General features: G+C 47.8%; 10 protein-coding genes across 10 annotated transcripts; 7 read left to right on the top strand and 3 right to left on the bottom strand.

Annotated features, from left to right (window-relative positions):
- Positions 1–249: 249 nt before the first annotated feature.
- BDW43DRAFT_315176 (uncharacterized protein) lies at positions 250–1,053 on the top strand (the record flags this gene model as incomplete). Its single annotated transcript, XM_032048002.1, has 4 exons — positions 250–367; positions 426–739; positions 879–948; positions 1,004–1,053. 4 exons carry the CDS (start codon positions 250–252, stop codon positions 1,051–1,053), a joined length of 552 nt encoding a protein of 183 aa, XP_031896029.1.
- BDW43DRAFT_288932 (uncharacterized protein) lies at positions 968–1,542 on the top strand. The gene has a single exon (XM_032043339.1). The coding sequence runs from the start codon at positions 1,223–1,225 to the stop codon at positions 1,496–1,498; it is 276 nt and encodes a 91-aa protein (XP_031896028.1). The 5' UTR covers positions 968–1,222; the 3' UTR covers positions 1,499–1,542.
- A 3,100-nt stretch (positions 1,543–4,642) lies between these two features.
- BDW43DRAFT_194407 (uncharacterized protein) lies at positions 4,643–5,714 on the top strand. The gene is made up of 3 exons (XM_032039051.1): positions 4,643–4,719; positions 4,781–4,930; positions 4,983–5,714. Exons 2-3 carry the CDS (start codon positions 4,844–4,846, stop codon positions 5,403–5,405), a joined length of 510 nt encoding a protein of 169 aa, XP_031896027.1. The 5' UTR covers positions 4,643–4,719; positions 4,781–4,843; the 3' UTR covers positions 5,406–5,714.
- Positions 5,715–5,956: 242 nt separating this feature from the next.
- BDW43DRAFT_315173 (uncharacterized protein) lies at positions 5,957–6,383 on the bottom strand (the record flags this gene model as incomplete). The annotated part of the gene is made up of 2 exons (XM_032048001.1): positions 5,957–6,060; positions 6,122–6,383. 2 exons carry the CDS (start codon positions 6,381–6,383, stop codon positions 5,957–5,959), a joined length of 366 nt encoding a protein of 121 aa, XP_031896026.1.
- A 263-nt stretch (positions 6,384–6,646) lies between these two features.
- Positions 6,647–8,695, top strand: BDW43DRAFT_288907 (translation initiation factor eIF2 subunit beta). The gene is made up of 4 exons (XM_032043338.1): positions 6,647–6,855; positions 7,076–7,196; positions 7,280–7,897; positions 7,952–8,695. The coding sequence occupies exons 1-4, from the start codon at positions 6,841–6,843 to the stop codon at positions 8,116–8,118; spliced, it is 921 nt and encodes a 306-aa protein (XP_031896025.1). The 5' UTR covers positions 6,647–6,840; the 3' UTR covers positions 8,119–8,695.
- Positions 8,349–10,306, bottom strand: BDW43DRAFT_194350 (AIM24 family protein). The gene is made up of 6 exons (XM_032039050.1): positions 10,265–10,306; positions 10,001–10,188; positions 9,868–9,885; positions 9,459–9,815; positions 9,052–9,398; positions 8,349–8,975 (listed from the first exon to the last, which is right to left on the bottom strand). The coding sequence occupies exons 2-6, from the start codon at positions 10,029–10,031 to the stop codon at positions 8,769–8,771; spliced, it is 960 nt and encodes a 319-aa protein (XP_031896024.1). The 5' UTR covers positions 10,032–10,188; positions 10,265–10,306; the 3' UTR covers positions 8,349–8,768.
- Positions 10,307–11,467: 1,161 nt separating this feature from the next.
- BDW43DRAFT_288898 (SH3 domain-containing protein) lies at positions 11,468–13,223 on the top strand. The gene is made up of 4 exons (XM_032043337.1): positions 11,468–11,714; positions 11,801–12,212; positions 12,270–12,485; positions 12,610–13,223. Exons 1-4 carry the CDS (start codon positions 11,652–11,654, stop codon positions 12,663–12,665), a joined length of 747 nt encoding a protein of 248 aa, XP_031896023.1. The 5' UTR covers positions 11,468–11,651; the 3' UTR covers positions 12,666–13,223.
- A 273-nt stretch (positions 13,224–13,496) lies between these two features.
- BDW43DRAFT_322365 (ankyrin repeat domain-containing protein) lies at positions 13,497–17,150 on the top strand (the record flags this gene model as incomplete). Its single annotated transcript, XM_032049534.1, has 5 exons — positions 13,497–13,604; positions 13,672–14,203; positions 14,280–16,567; positions 16,621–16,893; positions 16,956–17,150. Exons 1-5 carry the CDS (start codon positions 13,509–13,511, stop codon positions 17,148–17,150), a joined length of 3,384 nt encoding a protein of 1,127 aa, XP_031896022.1. The 5' UTR covers positions 13,497–13,508.
- Positions 17,151–17,537: 387 nt separating this feature from the next.
- mbf1 (multiprotein-bridging factor 1) lies at positions 17,538–18,254 on the top strand (the record flags this gene model as incomplete). Its single annotated transcript, XM_032049533.1, has 2 exons — positions 17,538–17,693; positions 17,783–18,254. The coding sequence occupies 2 exons, from the start codon at positions 17,538–17,540 to the stop codon at positions 18,089–18,091; spliced, it is 465 nt and encodes a 154-aa protein (XP_031896021.1). The 3' UTR covers positions 18,092–18,254.
- A 364-nt stretch (positions 18,255–18,618) lies between these two features.
- tif34 (translation initiation factor eIF3 subunit i) lies at positions 18,619–20,237 on the bottom strand. Its single transcript, XM_032039049.1, has 4 exons — positions 19,888–20,237; positions 19,290–19,796; positions 19,117–19,233; positions 18,619–19,060 (listed from the first exon to the last, which is right to left on the bottom strand). Exons 1-4 carry the CDS (start codon positions 19,912–19,914, stop codon positions 18,701–18,703), a joined length of 1,011 nt encoding a protein of 336 aa, XP_031896020.1. The 5' UTR covers positions 19,915–20,237; the 3' UTR covers positions 18,619–18,700.
- Between the last annotated feature and the right edge of the window lie 264 nt (positions 20,238–20,501).

Below are 20,501 nucleotides of genomic sequence, written 5' to 3'. Positions count from 1 at the left end.
CACTACTATTAGGTTGAAATGAAAGTCACGGGGATGATTCTGAATGTGGAAACCTCGATCGTGGACTCGAACCAACAGGTACTCGGATTTATAGTTACCCAGGTTGAATTATGTCACGATTAAAGATCAGACCCATAGTGGTCTGTCTTTTACTCCCCCTACCATCCTCTAACGCCCTGCTCTACACTTCCGCCTCCAAGTTCCCCGATCCACACAATCCAACTTAAAACGTATGTTATATTGTTTTCAATGGGTTCGCTATCACGGTCTCGTATCCATGAGTGGTTGCACAAGATCGATGACGGGCTTGCATCATCCAACGACCCGAAATGGTCGTTACCAAGTCGCAAATCCTTCAAGTCTCAAGGTACGTCCTTTTAACTTGTTCAATGCAGAAGAATATCTACTAAAGAGAGCTACATCAGTAACCCGCATCGAGAGCCCGACGGGCGAAGGCAATACTGACAACAAATACACTGGCTTTTTACCCCAACAGATCGGATATGTACCATATGTACCACGAATCCAGAATCACCTACCGGAAGCAGGTGAGACACCACGCCATATCCAGTCAGAAGGTCTTAAGCGACAGCCCATGCCTTCCCACAAAGTTACTAGCATGGGAAAGAAAGGGAAATATGGATATGAACGCCGACCACGCCACAAGACCAAGGACGATCGTTATGAGTACAAGGGAAAGACCACTCTTGAAAAAGACGAGAGAGCTACACACGAAAAGGTAAAAAGTCCTCAAAAGGGCGCAGAAAGCATATCCTGAATGATTATTTGCATGCCTCTTAACGTGGCTCGTGACCCTTTAACTGTGGGTTTTGACGGTACGAGCGAGTTACGCGAAAACATGTTAATTGCAAACTTAGCTTCAATCCAACATGAATTTAGGTCTATCCCAGATGGGCAAGACATCATCCCCCATCAAGGCTTGTCAAGGTAAGATGCTCCCTATCTCCCCGACTTCTAGGTCGGAAGCTCACAGACTGCCTAGAGGCCGATCTGAGTTTTGCAGAAATGAAGTGCGAAAAACCCGCGATCTAACGTATGCCCAGCGAGACAAGGAGGAAAATAGAGGCATACCTGGAACTACCGACGCCGAATACGAAATTCTCCTCATACCTGTTTCATTCTATCGGTGAACGAGTCGATCATCAAGCATAAACATGTTCCGTTGTGAATCACCGTATACAGACTTGATCAGAAGAGTACCATGTTTCCCGCTGATACCAACGCAAGCAATCAACACCAGGACGAAGGAAGCAGAGGTCCATCGCAAATCACCTTACCATATACATTGTCTGAGACCGTACGCAGTAGTTCAGCATCGGAACATCCATGCGAGTTGTATACAAGAAAGCTTCTCGATGTCAACTTGGGCGCCCAAGACAACTATGAAGGATCAACCACGACCAACTTAACAAAGAAATACTGGAGCCTAGAAGAGCTGAAACTGTTTATGAGCAACGAAGAGCATTGTGGGATTTAGAAGCGAGTGGCCCTGTTGTGTCAACAACCAGATCCCGAAAGCGCAAGCGATCCCAGCCTATTGAGCAGGAAATATCTTCGCCGGCTCCCAAAAAGATTAAAAGCCATGGCAACAACAGCAGTACAGGTCAGCATGGGGCTATTGGTGCTCTGGCGGCAAATCATTATGACTCGGGGTCTGGACTAGCTGCACATCTTAGAGGCCGTGGAGACATAAGTGGTGTGTCCATGCAAACGACGCATGAGCAACCTGCACCAGCATCGCCCCAGGTTGTTGAACAGGCAGACATCATTAAACCGCCTACAAGCGACTTTGGGCTTTTCACTGGAGAGTCAAGCCTCACTAGTTCGTCACTGAAAATTCAAAAAACGAAAAGTGGGTTGCAATACCCCAATTCCTGCGAGTTGAAAGAAGCAAAAAACGTCTACGGCATCCGCAATGGATTGGGATAACGATAAGCCACTGACACACTGTGCAAATGAAATGAGCCCCTGGCTTGAAGAGAATGATGCTTTGGTCGCGCAGATTGCGGTATACAATGTGATTATGCACCCAGAACATGACCCTTTGTACAAAATTAAGGGGTAACCATTGATAGACACCACATTGAAGAGCAATCCCTCTGGTGTAGGTAGCAATGAGATTCTCTTTCAAGTACCCAGTTCATACCGGCCCCCTGGGGTTGCATCGAAATCAGGGATATTCTCGCATAATTCATATGAACCGAGTCAATATCTGAGCTTCATACAACCCAATCATGCGGTCCCTCCGCAACACTGGGCCGGACAATTTCCGGAAGCGAGACGTCATGCAGGAGAGACCCCGGATGTGAAGATTCTAGAGGCAGAGAAGCCTAGGCTAACCGCAGCCATAGTGCCGGGTCTGCAGGATGACGTCCATGGTGGGCTCAAAGGATTTTGGCGGCAGCAGAAGTTGTATTAATGGCTTGGGGGTTTTGACTATGGAATCTACATCTATACTTGGGATTTGTGTTGAATACCAATTTGAGTGTGTGTATGTACCCTACGAACGATACATTTGGCTCTAAATGTACCTCTACTATGTATGAACCAGCTCATTTTCAATCTATACTTCTTTCTCCAAGGTATTGACGGAGGCATCGAGAGGAAGACCCCTTCATATCTGAAAAAAAAAAATAAGCCAACCCAGGACCCAACGGACTGGAAAATAGTTCCACTGCTACGCCACCAAGCATCCTTCCGGCCGGAGCGAACCCAACGATTCGCATGGTGGAGGTTTGCCATTTGGACAGCTAGCAGTTCCCATCAGTTGCCTTCAGCCAAAGTCGGACTGATCGACGACGGGTTAATTTCCTTCGTCTCTCTTTGCTTTTTCTTCGCCCGCTCATTTGGTTCGGAGACAGTTCCCAGTTAAGAACGGTGTAAAAAGAAAGAAAATAAAATTACATGATTAGAACACAGATCGTGGGAAACTTGGTTCTATGAGGTGGTTTTCTGAGTCTAGTTCCCTCGTTCGATAATCACGATTCCAAAACCCTAAACGCCACCATTCTAGGAAACCCTATCTATCGTTTAGGATATTATAACCCAGAAGAAGAGAAAAAAATAGAAAACTAAGGAGCCTGAAAGAGAAAGCAAAAGACACACCGAGAGAAAGAAAGGAAAATAGGCGGGGGAGAAAATAAACCCGGTTTACTTCGTCCTACAAGGATATTGTGGTAGTGTGTGTGTGATCTTACTGCATGAAATGAAATTGATTTTCCTTCGGTTCAAATTTATAACAAAGGACGAGAAGTCTTTACAACCATGGATTTAAAACTAGGGAATGGGGGGAAAAAAGAAAAAGAAAAGAAATGCACGAGTAATGATATCTCTCTCCTTTTTTTTTTTTTTTTTTGAGAAAATAAATCGATCTTTCTTCTAATGCTTCGGATAATACCAGACTACCCTTGTCCTTAACCATGCGTAAGCCCTAAAACGGAGATGGTGAAAGAATGCAAAGTGATCCGGTGAACCACTTCCTTGGGATAAATCCATTGCACAACGCCTTCTTTGTTCCTTAAGGACGGGAATATTCACGGAAAGCATGGATCGGTCATAGAATTCTTGACTGGTCACTTTGAAAAGTACAAACAAAGTACCGTACATTTGTAAATTTGGAATTGAACCTGGCGGATGCAGTAGGGGACCTTGCAAGACTATGCCTAGCCTATACTAATTGACTAGCATGGTACGGAGTAGTGCTTTTCGGTCCTGTCCTCTGAATTAATTATCTAGAGCAACACCAGCGGTCACCGCTGATTCGAACCCCAAGGTCTGGCGCTCTACGGAAGCCCGGAGTACTTACTAGTCAACGATCGACTACTTTAGCATGAACTTTAGGTGAGAAGAACGCCCGCACGGGCCTGTGTGGGAACCCAAGTTGCCGGTACAGTGCTAAAAAGGATGCCGCTGCTCATACGACGGTTTCAGCCTTTGCGAGTTGGTCTAGTTTTTCCCTTTTCGAGCTTTGGCTTATTTAGTCATTTCGTACATCTGTGGAACTGGCTAGTGGAGAGTTAGTGGGCCTTTTCTTTTCTTTTTGTTCCCTCTGTATGGCTCGTTTGAGGTGAGCCATGCTTGTTTCCTTTTGGTATGCCAACTCATCAAGGGAGACAGAGATCGGATGGACGAAACATTCTCCTAGGAAAGTCTCCGTCTTACTGCAAACCCGAACGTTTCAAAACCTGCGGCTAATCCTGCATGGCTGACCAGAAGGCCGGAATCAAAAAAGTACTAAATTCTCCCAGACCAGGTAGCGGAAGCAGGGACTGCTTTCCCCGGACAGAGCCTCGAGCAGGAGAAATCATGGGACATACACCGTCGCCGTTAGTGAGCACCCAAATCCCGGGATTTGGGGATCTCTGACTCGTTGGGTTCGGGAGGTCAGGCTATCATTGGGAAAGGAGGACGAGCGTGGATACCTTGTCCTCCTCAGAGACCCGGGGGTGTGGTTTCGTGTTGTGTCTAAGTCTTTAATCATGCATAAGGCGTGAGTGGAGGTTCCTGATAGCTGGGTTGACACTATCCATTGGGTTGATTTTTTGACTGACCGACTGATTGATCTAACGTTGACGGTGGTTTTTGTGGTCTTAAGGCCCAGGTGCTATAGATAAGCATGTTTGCCTTGTACATGTGCTTGGCTTCTCCTATGCGGATATTGCATGTGCACTGCACATAAAGAGCTGGTTAACCTCCCTGGTGAGTGTAGTTTAGATTTTTGTTGTGGTTGCCATAGCGCCTGATCTCGGTGCCTGATCAGCTTTATCTCTCTCATTATCACCTACTTCACTTTAACAACACTCTTCACGGCGACCAAATCAAAATGGCCCCTAGAACTGGTACTGAAGGTGAGCCCCGGGGCAGCTTGACTGAGAGGAACATCGCTTTGCACAATGCCCTCGAAGAATCTGTAAGTTCGGCAAACTCCCTTGTATTCGTGAACTCTCCTGATGTTGTCTTAGAAGGAGTCGGGTGACAATGTGATGTCGTGGATGGAGAAAGTCATCGCCGAAGAGCGAATCCATAAATATTACTCTCAACTTGGAGCCGAACGCTTCAACCTCCATAACCAAGGCCTTGTCGACATCGAGCATGCCATGGGCCGGCTCAGTCACGTTGCATTTGGTTCGAATACGCAAGGAAGTAATGATCAAATGAGCGAAAGCCTGAAGCTCTTCGAGCAACACCAGCAAGGAGTGTACCGCGAGACCCCTCTTGAACGCTTTCTGACCCCGGACGGATGTAGCGACCTCAGTTACTACGCTCGGGGAGCCCTGGCAGAGATGGAAACTGAGTTTGGTGATATGGAAGGACAAGAGAAGCGCAGAGAGAAAGCGAAGAACAACGTGGAACTAGTTATCCGCAACAAGCACAGAAAGGAATGAGTCGGGTCAGTTGATGGGGACTAGGGATCCGACATAGGGTCTGAAACACCGACAAAATGAGCAAGTGGGAAAGAAGATATCAAACATTAAAGATAAACTAAGTTGTTAACTAAGCTGCCATGAGTTTCAGCTCTCGGACTGTTCTCCCAAATTCATACTAACGTAGGCCAGTACCACGGTCCGAATAATTCTATGTATATGCAGTAAGTTTTGATTGGGTATATCTGTGTCTCAAATCATGCTTGGTGTGCTGTTCAGCTGGAACCTTCTCTTGAAATGTCTCGCCAACTGATCCGCTGCTGGTTCCAAGAAGCGTACCAGTCCCTAAGCGCCATTAACCAACCAAAGAACGACACGAAGGACTTGAAGTGGTTATATTAGCAGAGCTGTATCTTCCAAATCCGAATAACCATAGCAGGTGCAAGCACGGGCTTGTTTCAATCTGACGCAAGAGTAAGAGTGAAGACCGGCGGGACGTAAGAGTTCAGCTATATCTGTCTATTGACATCAATGGGCTCTAGCTTGGGATCAATTATATGGTTTGGCCCAAATCACAATGAAGCGAGAGCTTCCACAGCTCCGGCTCCCTTGAAGGCTGCCTGGTTCCGGACGACAACCTCAACGGGGTATTTCCATTCCATGAACCTGGTCCAACCTGCAGAACAAGTCAGTACGTAGCCCCAGGATCAATGCAATCCCACACATGATAAACATACTCCAATAGGCACACTTTCTCCCCAAGAACTTGCCCACGAAGGGTACGACGACCATAGTCAAGAGGAGCTCCAACTGCTCAATGCTTTCCTGCCATTCCTCCTCGGCGTCAGAATAATCCGAGAGGGTCTCTAGGTCTGAGGAAGAGTCCGATTCAGAGGGAAGAGATGCAAAGTCATCATCCGAGGTGTTTTCTATAGAGGGGACCATATAAGCCGACGTCGCGAGTGATGGGCTGGAGGCGGAGGGTGATGGGTACGACATGGTGAACGGCTCTGAGACAAGATAATAGTAGGAAAGGAAGGCACGGACAAATAGATTGTAAAGTGTCAATCAAGCAGTGGCCCGCCTACCGCTTGAAAGAGGATAGCGGCATGAGTAGGACCAAGTAGTGTCCCTTGAGATTCTGTTGATTGATTGGAGTTGGGAAGTTGATAGTCAAGGTCGTCTGATGTAATCCAGGGGAAGGTCCTCTCACGTGCCGACTCGTACCGTATTGGCTGTAAAATTACACGCTTACCAAAATTGTTTGACTCATGGGATCACGTGAACACGACCCGCGATAACAGATTCGCCATCAGACTCGTCGCAGATACGGTTCTCAGCGGAAAGTTCATAGCGACCTCGTCGTCTTACTCAAGAGCTTCATTATCACAGCCAGAAGTGGATTATTTGGTGTTTCCTGGTGGAGTGTGAACCCTTGCCTGCGCTCTAGCCCAACATGGCGGATACAACTGTACGTCACACGCGGTTTTCCCTTACCGATCGTCCTCCCACATTTTCTGCACCTTTCAATCTTCTCTAGCCCAAACCCATTACCTTGCCACTCCGCTTTAGTTTGCGACCGTGGTGCTGTACTGCATTGCGAAAATTAACTATCTGCCTTTATTTGACGTCTGGAAATATTTGATTCCAGAACCCCTTGTCCGCTAACGTTATCTGGCGGGGCCGAACAGATTGAACAAGCTCCTCAAAAACAACGCAAGTCAGTCGCATTCAGTGAGGGCTCTGTCATCATGGATACAAACGGTGAAGTCACAGAGGTGCCTCAGGTGGAGAAGCCCACCGAGAATGAAGGTATGATCACCCGAGTTCTGTCTATGTATTGTTCACTGCATTTCGTGAGGGATCTATGTCCGGTTGTCTAATTAAAGAAATAGCCCCCGCAGACAAGTCAGTCGACGAAGTTACCGAACTGTTCAAGGGACTTTCGAAGAAGAAGAAGACAAAGAAGCCCAAGGATGCAGAGGCCGACGAAGGCGACGAAGCTTCTCCAGCAGCTGACAGCGAATTCGACCCCACCGCTTTGAAAAAGAAGAAGAAGAAGACCAAGAAGGTCGACGCTGGCGATTTCGAGGCTAAGCTTGCCGAAGCTGGTGCGACAGAGAAGGGTCCCGAGGAAACAGAGGAGGTCCCTGAGGGTGATCTCGAGGCCGGAACTGGTATCTGGGCCCACGACGCTACGCAAGCCATCCCCTACTCGCTGCTTGTCTCCCGATTCTTCTCCCTCATTCAGAGCCATCATCCCGATCTTTTGTCTAGCGGCGCCAAGTCGTATAAGATTCCTCCTCCCCAGTGTCTGCGTGAAGGTAACCGTCGTACTATCTTCGCCAACATCGCCGATATCTGCAAGCGTATGAAGCGTTCCGACGACCACGTCATGCAGTTCTTGTTCGCAGAATTGGGTACCAGTGGCAGTGTTGACGGCAGTCGTCGTCTGGTCATTAAGGGTCGTTTCCAACAGAAGCAGCTTGAGAACGTCCTCAGAAGATATATCGGTATGTTCTTCCTCCATTCATCATCTGTATGATACCTCTCTAACATATCATTAGTCGAATACGTCACCTGCAAGACCTGCCGCAGTCCCGACACCGAACTCAACAAGGGTGAGAACCGTCTGTACTTCGTCACCTGCAACTCGTGCGGATCTCGTCGTTCCGTCGCCGCTATCAAGACCGGTTTCCGTGGCCAAGTCGGCCGCAGAAAGAGACAGGGTTAAATGTGATGTGGTGTCTTTGGGGGAGCCATGGTGGCGGTGGTTGTATTTCCTTGCGACTATCTTTTGGCGATTTATGATTTTCTTTCCCCCTTTCGTATAAAGATTTCTTTTTTCTCTCTCCTTTGTGGATGATGACGATGACGTTGAGAGTAGTGCTTTACGGAAAAAGGAACTCAAAAGTAACTAAGAAGAGACGAAGTGAAGACAATATGGCATGGCATGATAGGCACATGGATTGGTATGACTTTCTTTGGGTATAATCTGTTCCCTTAACTTGACGGTTGAACGTAAATTGTATGTATTAGGAAACTGTGCTGGTACGGATGCCTTTTGTATACTAGTACTTAGTTTTTTAATAGGCCCAGCCAGTAGCCCTCAATTCAAAGTAGGCACAATGACAAAACAGGCACATGCATCGCCTACCCAGAAATACAGATGCAATATTCGAGACGGAAAGAATGGTTGTATTGCAAGACCTGAAAACACGCTCATAAACAACACAGCGGCCAATTTGAGATAAAGGGGGATATATATATAAAAAAAAAAGAAAAAAAAAAGAGTTGAAACACAAAGGAAAGTATGTGCAAGATAGTCAAACAAAAAACCCAGCTCTTTGGAGTATCCATGGCCAGATCAACAGAGCCCTATTACTATTTAGTACTGAGATGCGCCGCAAAGGCACTAGCGTTCCTCGTCTGTAGGTAGACAGTGCCGGGGCCCTCGAATTTACACGCAAGACCTTCGGCGGAGCTATAAGTCGAGAACATGCCTCCGGAGGCAGCCCGCGTCATAGTGTACTTGCAGTTCCAGGCGACAAGATAGCCATTGTCGACGAGGTAGGTCTCGCCCTCGGGGATCTGCATTGAGTTCATTAGAAAAGCCCTCGCTCAGGTGAAGACCGAGACGGTTGATTAGTGGGGATAGAAGCCTCACATCTTTCCTGATGATCGCACCGAAACTCTGAAGCCACACAAGGCCGATTCCAGACATATGATAGATAATAAAACCCTCACCCGAAAAGACGGCCTTGGTCAGTCCTTGAGCTTTGTAGTCCTTCACGACTCCACTGGTCGCAGCCAGGAATCCATCCTTGCCAACCTTCCATGACTCTGAGCCGCTGAGGCGGAGAACAATGATATCTCCCAGCGTTGGTGGAGCAAGCAGGATCTCTCCAGGGCCGGTATATGTGGAGAAGGTCATTGACCCGGCGAGCATTTTCATCATGCTGAACTTGGCGCTTCCTCTGAGTGAGATCTTTCCGGACATTGCAACCATCACACCTAAGTGACTGGTTAGTATACAAAGCTGCGTCCCGAGATATAGATGGACATGGAGCCTACCGGGCTTTGCTTCTATTGGGCATCCCATGGCCAACTGCATTGTTAGGACCGAATTAGTGTCCCGGTGGCTGATTCTGTAACTTCCCCCGTTGAATGTTCCAACCTCATCCTGGTTAGTAGCGGACAGGGCCTGAGTGGGTTGTGATTGCAAATCTGCTGGGATCGAGGGAGGCGTTGATGATTGGGGAGGTTGCACCGCATAGGGATTGTTGAAATTGCCATTTGCAGCAAACGATGCGAAATTGACATCGTTCGGGGGAGGAGTTATTGATGGCACTGTTTGTTGCCTTTGCGGAGGAGGAAAATCGAAATCTGGTGCTGAGACATCGGAGACTCTTGCGGGGTTCACCTGGAAAGCTATATCATGGGTGAGACGGGCTTGTATCTATATACAAAGGTAATACCGTACTTGCGGATTTTTGAGGGTCTGGGGCCATGGAAACCGTTAGCATCAATTGCAAAAGAAAACCAAAAGGCCGCAAGGGGCGATCTGGATAATAGCAAAGGCTGAGCTTGCTCACGAGGAAATTGAGGTTCTTGACCTGGTGGCGGAGGGAAATAAGGAGTCGCCATTTTTCCCTTTTGGATCTTTAGTTGTATGTGTGCTTTGCTACAGAAGGAACCTTTCTTCCTATGCTGTTACTTTGCAAGAGAAGAATAAATGCCGAGTACGGTTGTGGAAGCGGTTCGAATACTTAAGTTGTCTGGAGCTCAATGTGTACAACGGGAACTTTCAAGTGAGAAAGATAGATAGATACGTGAGAAAAGAACAGTCCTCCGAAGCAGCTCCTTCGCTGTAAATATACCTTCCATAGTCCGTCAAGTGGCAGAGCCAGTATCATGCATGGGAAGCCACTGGTTTCTGTAAGCGCTGAGGATATTCCATACGTGCGATCTGATTGATCTAGAGGATGGAAGCCGGCGCTTAGAGAGAGTGGTCTGTGATACAACCTGCAGCAACGCATAGCCGATCATTTGGAATTTCAACCTTTGATGGACGCCATCCGGCCAATAAAATATGACTCTCCCATCATTGCATGATTCTTAATGGTCCAGCCAGTAGCCTTGGATGTCAAGGCTCGAGTCGAATCAGAGGAGAGTCCTGCGGGGGATAAAGAGGGTGGGGTAGGGCTATGGAAATCATTCCTGACCTTACTTGGCACCGCCTGGAGTTGTGTCCTTGGTAGTATTCGAGATAAGTCGAGTTGCAAACCACAACAAATTCTTGATATACCTCGTACATGAAAAACGAAGGAGGGCTTTGCTACGCGAAGACTCTAGTCTAGAAAATCCGCAATCATGCAAGACCATGCGTAGTGAGCGGATGGGTAATCACCTCGGACGCTAGATGAAATTGCCCTCTCCTTAAGAATGTTGCCTCCTTTTGTTGACAAATACACCCATTTAAATAGAGTAAGTGCTAGGTGGACTTCTGTTCGGGTCGGAAACGTTGTGCATTAAGTCCAGTCAACGTAATAAAGAATGACCAGAATGATAGGGTAGTTAATTGAGATGATACCTACGTGACCTGGGAAGAGTGTGATCACCAGCCTCGCCAATCGAGTAGAGAAAAAGACATATATCCTGTCGCTGTTCAGGTTTTTGAATAGCCGTGAAAGAGAAGAGGAGATCAGGTGAAACAAAATGTTTGTGTGAGCAAATATATGAGCAAATATATGAGCAACTCCATTATGCCCAGAAACTAGTTCTCAGTGGCCCATATTTATACTTAGATCGGACGTATTGTTTAGAGAGTCGACCTTGGAAGACGGTGGAGGTGAGGAAGGCTTCTTCAAATCAACACGCCTGGCTTGTCAACAATGCTAAACCGGAAGCCCGAGATTGTAGATATGGTTTAAAGTTCTTCAAAAGTTGTCAGAGGAATATGGTAATCCCTTATTTAGTGGATGTAACGAAGGGGATGTTTCAATGATTGCTTGGCAAGGGTAGGCAGAGACATTTATAGGCAATTTCATCGGTTGCCCCGACCGATCCGACAGGAACATTATCCGCATTATTCCATCCATTCATTCACATTAGTTGATTGTTGAACCCATCCTTCCTTTTTATTTTAAATTTATTTTTTACTCATCCATCTTTTTTTTTAAGAGAAAAAACCCCTTTCCGCTTGTCCCTAACAGACTACACATCTCTCTTTTTCCGGTCCCGGTCACTCTCTTCTTTCTCTCAGCCATGGCGTCCCAGGGCGACTTCAAGACCGCCATCACCAACCGGTCGCTGCGGACTGTCCGATTGGTATAACATCCTTGTTACGGAATAGCCTCCGTGGTTTATTCTCATCTATACTATCCTGTGATAGATCGCTAATTCTACTATTCCAGGAGCTCGAATTCCTTGCAGATGCGTCGGTCATTACTCCGCAACAACTGTCCTCGATTCTGTCCCAACTACCCACGGAGAATACGGAACGCTCAGTCTCCTCTGTACCCCCATCGCAGCCATCTGTTCAGCGGCATCAACCCCCTGTTGCAGCCCCGGCCCCAACTCAGCCTTCTCCAGCCCCGTACTCTCCCCCAATTCAACAATTCGCCAATACCTCGTTGAACGAGAAAGCCGCCTATCACCAACCGGCCCCGCAGCATTATCCAACTCCCCCACCTCCTGCGTATCCCCAAACTCCTCCAGTGCTGTCCGTCGCCTCTGCGCTCTACGCTTATACCCCTACGGATCCCGGTGATCTGGCCCTGCAGCCACATGACCGCGTTCAAGTGTTAGAGCATATGAACGCCGATTGTAGGGAACCCGATGCCATTTGAAACAACTGGCACTTTGGCTAATATTTACCTACAGGGTGGCGTGGTCGTAATGAGCGGACTAATTTGGAGGGTATCTTCCCTCGTAGTTATGTCAACGTGATTGAAAATAAGGCAGCGCCAGCTCCTCCTTCGAGTTACGGAAACATGCCCCTCGAAGTCAGTCAGAGTGGCTCCGGGGAAAATCCCGACGAGAAGAAAGGAAAGTTTGAGGAGCATGGCAAGAAGTTTGGCAAGAAGCTGGGCAATGCTGGTACGTTTTCCCAGATAAAATATGCTCCTACAAGGTCTACTTTGTGAGCTTCTGTGGTGTTAATGTTTCCTGATATCCACATATTCCATGACACATCTGTGAGTACTGACTGTCGTGTGTTTAGCTATCTTCGGTGCTGGTGCTACGGTTGGCTCCAACATTGTGAATAGCATCTTCTAGTGTATTAGTCTCTACCAAACCCCTGATTTTATGAGGAGCCTAGAGTTGAATATCGTGCGGATTGATTCCGGTTTTGCTCCTCTGGTCCCTTCTTTTTCGTCCCCGGAAATGGCGTTGGTGGTGTTCTTTCTTTTGCTCCTCGGGAGCCTCTTGCGGTTGGCCTGTTGGCGATTCATTGGGAAGCGTGTGTTACGGATTACTTATAACATGATCCATAGCCACTACGTTAATAGTATTATCAGAATACAACTTTCCACGCTATGATCTATGGGCTCCCGGTTAGAGGATATTAAGAGATAATTAGTGGGAAGATATTGATGTCGAGTCAGCCACAAAAGGAAACAAAAACAATGCCTGGTTTGAACTCCAGACACAACTTCTTAACCTCCATGCCACTCTGACTTTTCCTTTTTCACGGGTCTTTTGAGTTTTCTATTTGAAACCACTCTCCCCCCACTAAGAGAATCTCTCTAATTCCTATGCGCCCGCGTTGGACGTTTAAGCGCCGGCGATCATGTATGGTCACATAATTAGAAAAACTAGACCCAGCAAGCTGGCGTAAGGCTATAACAATACATTACTCGAGCAAGTATTGGGTTTATACAATCAACGAAGCGCCACTACTATGCTATGGTGAGTTTCAGCACATATCAACGTCAAGGTACGATTACGCGATCTGCAAGGCTGATGTGGCCAGCCGGGATCACGGTTTCTATGTAAGTAAGTATGTATATAAGAGCGCGTAGAATTCAAACCCAACATTGTACAGGTATGATGCTTCGGTTTTAAAACTTTGCTCAATCTTGGATCTCTTCATATGTTATATATACCGGGTCCTTCGCCATGCTTCACTATCTGATATATGTTATATGTTTCATATCGTCTACTGTAAAGGCTAGTGGTTGGGATGAATTTTCGGACAATCTTGCTACAGACTTGGTAAGTTGCTCCCCCCCCTGCCTCAATACGTATTATATGAGTTTAATGCTAAGACCGCGTCCACCAGGCACCGTTGATCTCTCTCTTTGGGGGACGGCTTACAACACAGTTCCTTTCGGAGTCGGTTAGCCTTCTAGATACCTTTATCTTTGCTCTAGCTCCACTGGGGATCCTAACGGCCACGGTCTCTGCCATCCGAGTCTGCGGAAACTCCTCCCTTCGAGCATTCATCGGGAGAGCCCAGGAGGATCCTGGGGAGGCAGAACATGAGCTATTGTCGTGTGTTTCGGAGACCACAGCGGAGTTATTCAACAATGGTGGCATTTCCCGAGTTTTCGGAAGGCCCCGACTACTTGAGGTAGTGGCGTGGAAAGACAAAGACCCGGTAAGCAAAGAGGATAGCTGGAAGACCGGGACTCTGCGTGATGCTCTGCAGCAGGGCGCCTGGACCGCGAGGGATGGAACCTGGAATTTTCACGAGAAGGACTACTCGTTGCCGGAGCTTGATATACCGAATCTGTCCCTGAATAAGGGTACTGCGAGGAGGAGCCAGGGTTGGTTATACTGTGCTGCTGTGTTGGGCTTTGTATTGCAGATAGGTAGGTTTCTGGACGATAGTTCCACCCTGGTTACCTGGTACTGTGGAAAGACGGAGATGGCTGACGGTATTTTCAGGGGTGCTTGCGTATTCTGCAGTAACTGTGCTTATCTTTCCAGACGAGTTTAAAAAGGACGGACAGCCGGTGAAGGACTATGCATTGCCACTTTTTCTGATTGGGACTGTTTCGCTCTGTACTGGGATGTTCCTCTGTGCCTTCATTGTTGAGCGCTCGTCGAGGGAATTCTATTTCCACCCTGTCAAGCCTAGCAAGATTTACTGGCTGCAGCCCGGGGGGCAGAACATTGGAGACCAATTATTCAGCTCTTTTCTCGGCGTCAACGAGGGACCTGGTTCTCAGCCGACCGAGGATCTTATATATATCAAGTCGGTACGGGGCGACGCACTTGAGGGCAAATGGAATCTACTCTCCATCACCGTATCAATTACATTGGCAGGATTTGTGGCCCAGTTCGTTGGTCTTCGAGGACTCCATTCATCTGTGACCCTAGCACAGATGGGGTCCACGCTCATGATGGCTATTGTTCGAACATGCCTTCGCACCAAACGAATCAGTTCAGAAGAGAATCGTCTCTCCAAACAAGAACAGCAGCTTACCTCTCACAAGCACCAGGAGCTAGACTGCTTCGCATTTCATCTCGAGGATGTTAAATCGTTCAGTTTGGTTTCTGGCATGGTAAGGGGATCGTCGTCTTACCAGCCCAGCCTCTTATCAGTTGCGTCTGGGAACTCGGGTCATGTCACCAGGCTGGGAACCAGGCTTATTCAAACGAGGGCTCAGCTCGCGAAACTTACTGCCGAAGCTGATGGCATTCAACGCGTGGCGTGGAGTGATCTGCCTATCAGACAGGTTGCTCACAATTTGGCACGAGCGATTGAGGCGACGATGGACTTGATATCAACTTGGCAGCATGTGTCAAAAGACGTGGACAGCTTTGACCTTGAATTCGTGTGCCAGTCTCATCATAAATTCATTGCTCCAAACATTGAAAGCTACGCAATCAACCTTGAAAGAACAGACGATACACCGCAGTGGCGAGTTCAGGAAAACGAGCTGGAGGCGGTATTGGGGCTATGGACGTGGTCCCTACTGACTTCTAATCCAGATTGGCTGCAAGGCGGACTTGGTAGACTTGCTGGCCTAAGCGAGTCCGAGGCCAAAGAAGAAGACACTGATCTTTACTTTCATAAATGGATTTTCCGCCAGAAGGAAGCAAGGATGGTTTCCTCCAAGATGATCTGTCTACCTCAACGCATGTTCGGTTATTATGCAGATGAATATCTCGAGGAGAAAGAGATCCTGGTTGTGAAGACTGATAACCGCCTAGAAACCATGGCTGCTCAGGATATTTACGTTCAATTTATAAAGAGTGTCGTGGGCGGCGTGACGGAGCTTGGTGGTGACACTACCATACTCCCCTGTTCCCAGAACGGGTACGTTGCGCATAACAGTCGTCTCGATGACCTTGTGAGCTGTTTCGAATCAAGCAACTTGGGCTCTAGAGAAGATGCACTGTTGTGTATAGTACCCGTTTTGAAACATAGAGATCTTTTACCAAGACTTTCTGGAAATTCAAGCGTCGTTAGGGCTCGCCTAGAAGAGCTTATAGCCAGCGGAAGCTGGAGGGAGGCATTTGGGGTTCTATGGTGGCTCTGTGAGCGGAGTGAGGGAGCCGAATTCGATCATTCTATGTTTGCGCTCGGTTACCTTTGCCGTCGGGCAATGTTAGATACCGATCCGGATGTGCAAACAGAAGGATGCAATTACGCATACCGCGCCATAGAGACTGATCCAAGAACAAGGTTTATCAAAAACCTCAGGAATAACCGTCCAGCAGGCTGGATGGACGCAAATAAAAGACCGGAAAATTGGAATGCGTTTTCCCTTCAGCTTGGATGGATTATGTGGCACACTGCACAGAGACATAGCGATCGAGGCACCATTCAACAAACACTCGAGTCACTGGGCATCAATGAAAACTCAGTAACAGCAGCTAAGGCAAACAATGATGAGGATCAGGGAAGGATGGGTGAGCAGGCAGTCCTTCAGTGGTTGACAAAGGGCGAAGAAGCATTTCTTGGTTACGAGTTACATCGAATAGAGGGCCATCTAGCACTGGATTGGGTGTGTCAAAATGGCCACCATGCACTTCTCAACTGGCTTATCGTGAGATGGGCCGAATATGACCGACAGTGCCCAGGGTTCATCTACAACATCCTCTCATGGGCCGCTAAAGGAGGATATGGATCGGCGATTGCTTTATTACGCCAACACGGGGTGGACCTCGACATGCAAGAACTGTCGGAAGAGAGTTTGGCCCCATTGATCCGTGAATGTGCACTGGTAAATTCAAAAACAGCCAAGGAGTTACGTTGGTGTTGATGGAAGGAGCGCAGTTGAGAGAAACACCATTGATGACCGCCAGCCATGTGGGAGACTTGGTTTCTCTGCTTCTACGCAGGGGTGCGAATGTGAATGCTCGGAGTAACGGCGGACAAACGCCTTTCTTATTTGCTACAGCCGGGAATCATGTTGCTGTAGCCCAGATACTTTTGGACCATGGTGCTAAAATCAACTTAAGCAACAACGAGGGAGTTACCGCTGCGGTGTGTGCAGTATCAGAAAACCATATCGAAATGGTAAAATATTTACTCTCCGAAGGAGCTCACGTCAATCTGCAAACAAAGGATGGGTGCACCGCCCTTATGCAGCTCGAAACAAATATACTCAGGTCACGAAACTTCTACTAACCTCTGGAGCTGGAACCGATATCCACGAAAGGATGTTGAGCGGAATGACAGCTTTTGAATGGGCGCGAAAGTCTTATCAAACAGAATGTGTCCAACTTCTTAAGGCGGCGTTTTCAAGGAGTTTAAAAAATACATTTCTTTTTTTTTCTTCAATGGACATAGATCTTTCTCCCTGAACAGTTCTAAATTTGTATCTATTCTCCGTGTAATATGGAGGACGTTGTAACTAAACTTTTAAGCTTTGATAATCGTGGCAAAAAGGCTGGAGTACAAACAGGCCATACACAGTACAAAAAAAGAGCGAATGAGCGAATGATGTCAGTGGGGCTTGTCCCGAATAGGAGTCCGAAATAGGACTAGGGCATAACCTCCCCTCTGACTCCGCCATGGTGGCTCGAGAAGCTTCTGTGTCATTGATATAAATTCGGCGCGCCTGCGATATTCCTTCTTTTTAGCCACAACCTCACGCGATCCAAATATTACCGCCTTCGCCACTCTCCCAGTCTCCCAACAACCAACTCCACCACTTCCTCTCTTAAACGTCCTTCTAAACACCTTCCAAAATGAGCGACTGGGATTCTGTTACCCGCATTGGAACCAAGCACCGTGCGGGTGCCGCTCCTCGTGAGACCGTCGTCAAGGGCAAGAGCGCTCTAAATGCCGCTCAGCGTCAGGGATTGGTCATTGGAACGGAGAAAAAATATGCCACTGGTAACACTGTAAGTATTCTATCCAAATTTTTTTTTTAACTGCCCGCGAATTTCCCGCTCTTTGTGTTCTTGGCCACCATGCTGACTCTCAATCGTAGGCTGGACGTTCTGGTGCCCCCGAAGGCCAACACTTGACAAAGGTCGATCGCAGTGACGATATCATCAAGCCCAAGACTGTGGGGGTGCAAGTTGGAGATGCTATCAAGAGGCGCCGTGCCGAGGAGGGCTACAAGATGACCCAGAAGGAACTCGCCACCAAGTGCAACACCACCGTCACTGTCGTTCAGGACTTCGAGAAGGGTACCGCCACCCCTGACCAGAAGGTCCTTAGTGCTATGGAGCGTGTGCTCAACGTTAAGCTGAGAGGTGCAGACATCGGAAAGGAGAAATTCCCCAAGAAAAAGTAAATTGACCGGGGGTGAGCCCGCGGCTTTTTCCTTGATGGGATAGGATATCTTTTCATGAAATCCTTTTCTTCTTTTCTCTTCACGATGTCCCTGGATGTCCCTTTTCGGTTTTCACGTTAATGCATTTTATTGTGCGATGAGATCCCCATTACTTTCTGCTGGTCGGAAGAGCGCTGGCCTGGCATTGAGATGAATTTCCTTTTTCTCTTATATAAACGTCCCGTCTGAATAAATCGTTATGCTTTTGCGGTGCGAGTCGGGGTGTTTCAGTTTATATATATGTGAGATAGAATGCTACCCAGCAGTTTGCCAACGAAGAGATATATTTATGACGAAGTATGAGCTTGGGAAGCAAAAATTGTAAGAAGTAAATACTGGGTTTCTTTAATGAGGACACAGAAAGCGACCAGAAAAAGGGAAATGGTACCAACTCCGACTGTATCATGGAATCAATGAAATGAGAATTTATGCCCTAAATCGCCCCGAGAACTTCTCGTCCCGCCGTGCCTGCTTTTGCCTCATTCTACGCTTTTCGTTTGGTGAAAAATGACTTTGCCTCATGACACATGCGTAATTAGGAAAAAAAAAGTTCTTTAAACGCCAATCACTTTATTTGCGCAGCTGCTCCCGCTCCACTTCGTACATGAAATCGAAGTAGGGCTTGTCGAAGTGGTGGACACGGACGTAACCGTCCTCACCACCAGAGGCGTAGGCGGAACCGGAGGGGTGAACGGCAACAGTGTTAAGAGGGCCGAAGTGGCCACGGACACGGCCAATCTCGTCTTCGAAAACCTTGTGGTAGAAACGGGCCTCGAATTTACCCTGGCGAGCAGACGTTGTGGTGACATCCATAGCAGCTTGACCACCTCCCAGGATCACGTATTCCTTCTTAGGTGTAATTGTGGCGCTGTTAAGGGGAGTGTCGGCAACATAGGTCTTCATAATGGCGAGGTTACGGCTGGAGATAAGCTAGATCTAAGTTAGTATGCTGTTGCGCTGCCCGTTCTCCTAGGAAAGTGACACACCTTGGAGGACTTATCTTTGGAAGCGGTGATGAAATATGTGCGGTCTGCGGAGAATTGGATGTCGTTGATCTGGTGGTCGAACTCGTGGGCCTGAACGTTCTCCAACTGCTCACCGGTCTGTAGTAACGGTATATTAGCAGAGCCTCCTATTCCCTTGATCGAGATTTCCGCACCTTCGCATCGTACTGGCTGACGCTACCGTCCTCGTGACCAGCAATGATGTACTTGCCCAAGTAACTCCAACCCGCAACCGTTGCTTTGCTCTCCGTGCAGGTAATCTTCAAGCTGGGCTCCTCAGCCTGAGATGTCAAGTCCTCTCCATAGTTGATATCAAGCACGGCGATAGTACCCAAAAAGCCCATACGCTTCTCCGTGACGGCCAAAAGTCTGCTTCCATCCGGAGTGAATTCGACCCGCTTGACGGCCGTAGGGAAATCCCACACCTTAACACACTCGCCCGTCTTCACGTTCCATAGTCGCACGGTGTTGTCTGCCGACCCAGTGGCAAGAAGCTGGGTGTTGGGGCTCACGTCGACTGTCCAGATAGCACCCTGATGTCCGTTATAGGTACCGAGTCTCTCGCCGTTAGCCGACCACCAAGCGCACACAATCTTATCCTTCGCTACGGAAAACAGAAGGTCACCATCGCGGTTGAATTTGATCTGGTTGAGGGACCGTTCCTATGCGCAAAGTATCTGTCAGTGACCTATCCCGTTTTTTCTTCATTATCGTGAAAAAAGAATCTTCGGATCGTTGAAAGGTAAAACGCACATGGCCCGAAAGCAAAATAGGTCTCATGTTGGGCCGACCAAGCTATGAATTTCGGGAAAGTGACGAAAAACAAAGGTACTCGATCACAGATGGAACCTGTGACTGACTGTATCGTCTCTGAGGCGGAACTGCTGGCGGGGTGCTGGCGGCTCTCTTCGTCGGCGATGTCAAGACTAGTGAATTTCATCGCACAGTTCGGGCTCGCGCGCCAAGACTTTCCTGTTCGAGACTGTTCCTGTGCTGAAAGCTTGCCGTAACGGTGGATAGATAATCCGGTATGGTAATAATCTCACATGACTGCGTTCAGCCCTAACTTTGACTAGCTGCTTATGTCCGTACCGGGTATAGTTTGGCTTGATGGAGGATTATGGTTCAGAGCCCAACTTCATGACAGGCGTAACCAGGGATCTGCGTGATGAAGGTATTGGGAATAGGATCCCTGAAATGAATAGATTGGACATTTGGGGACCTGCAGGGTTTTGCTAATTGGGCTGTTTAATCCCTGAAATCGTATATCATCTTGAACACTTGGTTGTTCATCGCGGTTAGGTAATCCCGTGGTTTTCTATTATTTTGTGTTATTATTTTTTCCCTATCTCCAATTCGACTCCCTA

This window comes from Aspergillus alliaceus (genome assembly GCF_009176365.1).
Source record: "Aspergillus alliaceus strain CBS 536.65 unplaced genomic scaffold BDW43scaffold_55, whole genome shotgun sequence".
Classification (NCBI taxonomy): domain Eukaryota; kingdom Fungi; phylum Ascomycota; class Eurotiomycetes; order Eurotiales; family Aspergillaceae; genus Aspergillus; species Aspergillus alliaceus.
The sequence above is the reverse complement of the archived record's forward strand: the minus strand, read 5'-3'. Positions and strand labels throughout refer to the sequence as shown.

Coding starts and splice junctions, on each gene's coding strand:
- BDW43DRAFT_194350 (XM_032039050.1), bottom strand. CDS start 10,031: ATGGCGACTCCTTATTTCCCTCCGCCACCAG. Junction 9,399..9,458: donor CCCAATAGAAGCAAAGCCCG/GTAGGCTCCATG, acceptor CCAGTCACTTAG/GTGTGATGGTTGCAATGTCC. Junction 8,976..9,051: donor GTGCGATCATCAGGAAAGAT/GTGAGGCTTCTA, acceptor AACTCAATGCAG/ATCCCCGAGGGCGAGACCTA.
- BDW43DRAFT_288898 (XM_032043337.1), top strand. CDS start 11,652: ATGGCGTCCCAGGGCGACTTCAAGACCGCCATCACCAACCGGTCGCTG. Junction 12,213..12,269: donor AGAGCATATGAACGCCGATT/GTAGGGAACCCG, acceptor ATTTACCTACAG/GGTGGCGTGGTCGTAATGAG. Junction 12,486..12,609: donor CAAGAAGCTGGGCAATGCTG/GTACGTTTTCCC, acceptor TCGTGTGTTTAG/CTATCTTCGGTGCTGGTGCT.
- BDW43DRAFT_288907 (XM_032043338.1), top strand. Junction 7,197..7,279: donor GAAGCCCACCGAGAATGAAG/GTATGATCACCC, acceptor TTAAAGAAATAG/CCCCCGCAGACAAGTCAGTC. Junction 7,898..7,951: donor CGTCCTCAGAAGATATATCG/GTATGTTCTTCC, acceptor ACATATCATTAG/TCGAATACGTCACCTGCAAG.
- tif34 (XM_032039049.1), bottom strand. CDS start 19,914: ATGAGACCTATTTTGCTTTCGGGCCAT. Junction 19,797..19,887: donor CTATTTTGCTTTCGGGCCAT/GTGCGTTTTACC, acceptor CTTTGCGCATAG/GAACGGTCCCTCAACCAGAT. Junction 19,061..19,116: donor CCAAAGATAAGTCCTCCAAG/GTGTGTCACTTT, acceptor ACTTAGATCTAG/CTTATCTCCAGCCGTAACCT.
- BDW43DRAFT_194407 (XM_032039051.1), top strand. CDS start 4,844: ATGGCCCCTAGAACTGGTACTGAAGGTGAGCCCCGGGGCAGCTTGACT. Junction 4,931..4,982: donor ACAATGCCCTCGAAGAATCT/GTAAGTTCGGCA, acceptor ATGTTGTCTTAG/AAGGAGTCGGGTGACAATGT.
- BDW43DRAFT_288932 (XM_032043339.1), top strand. CDS start 1,223: ATGTTTCCCGCTGATACCAACGCAAGCAATCAACACCAGGACGAAGGA.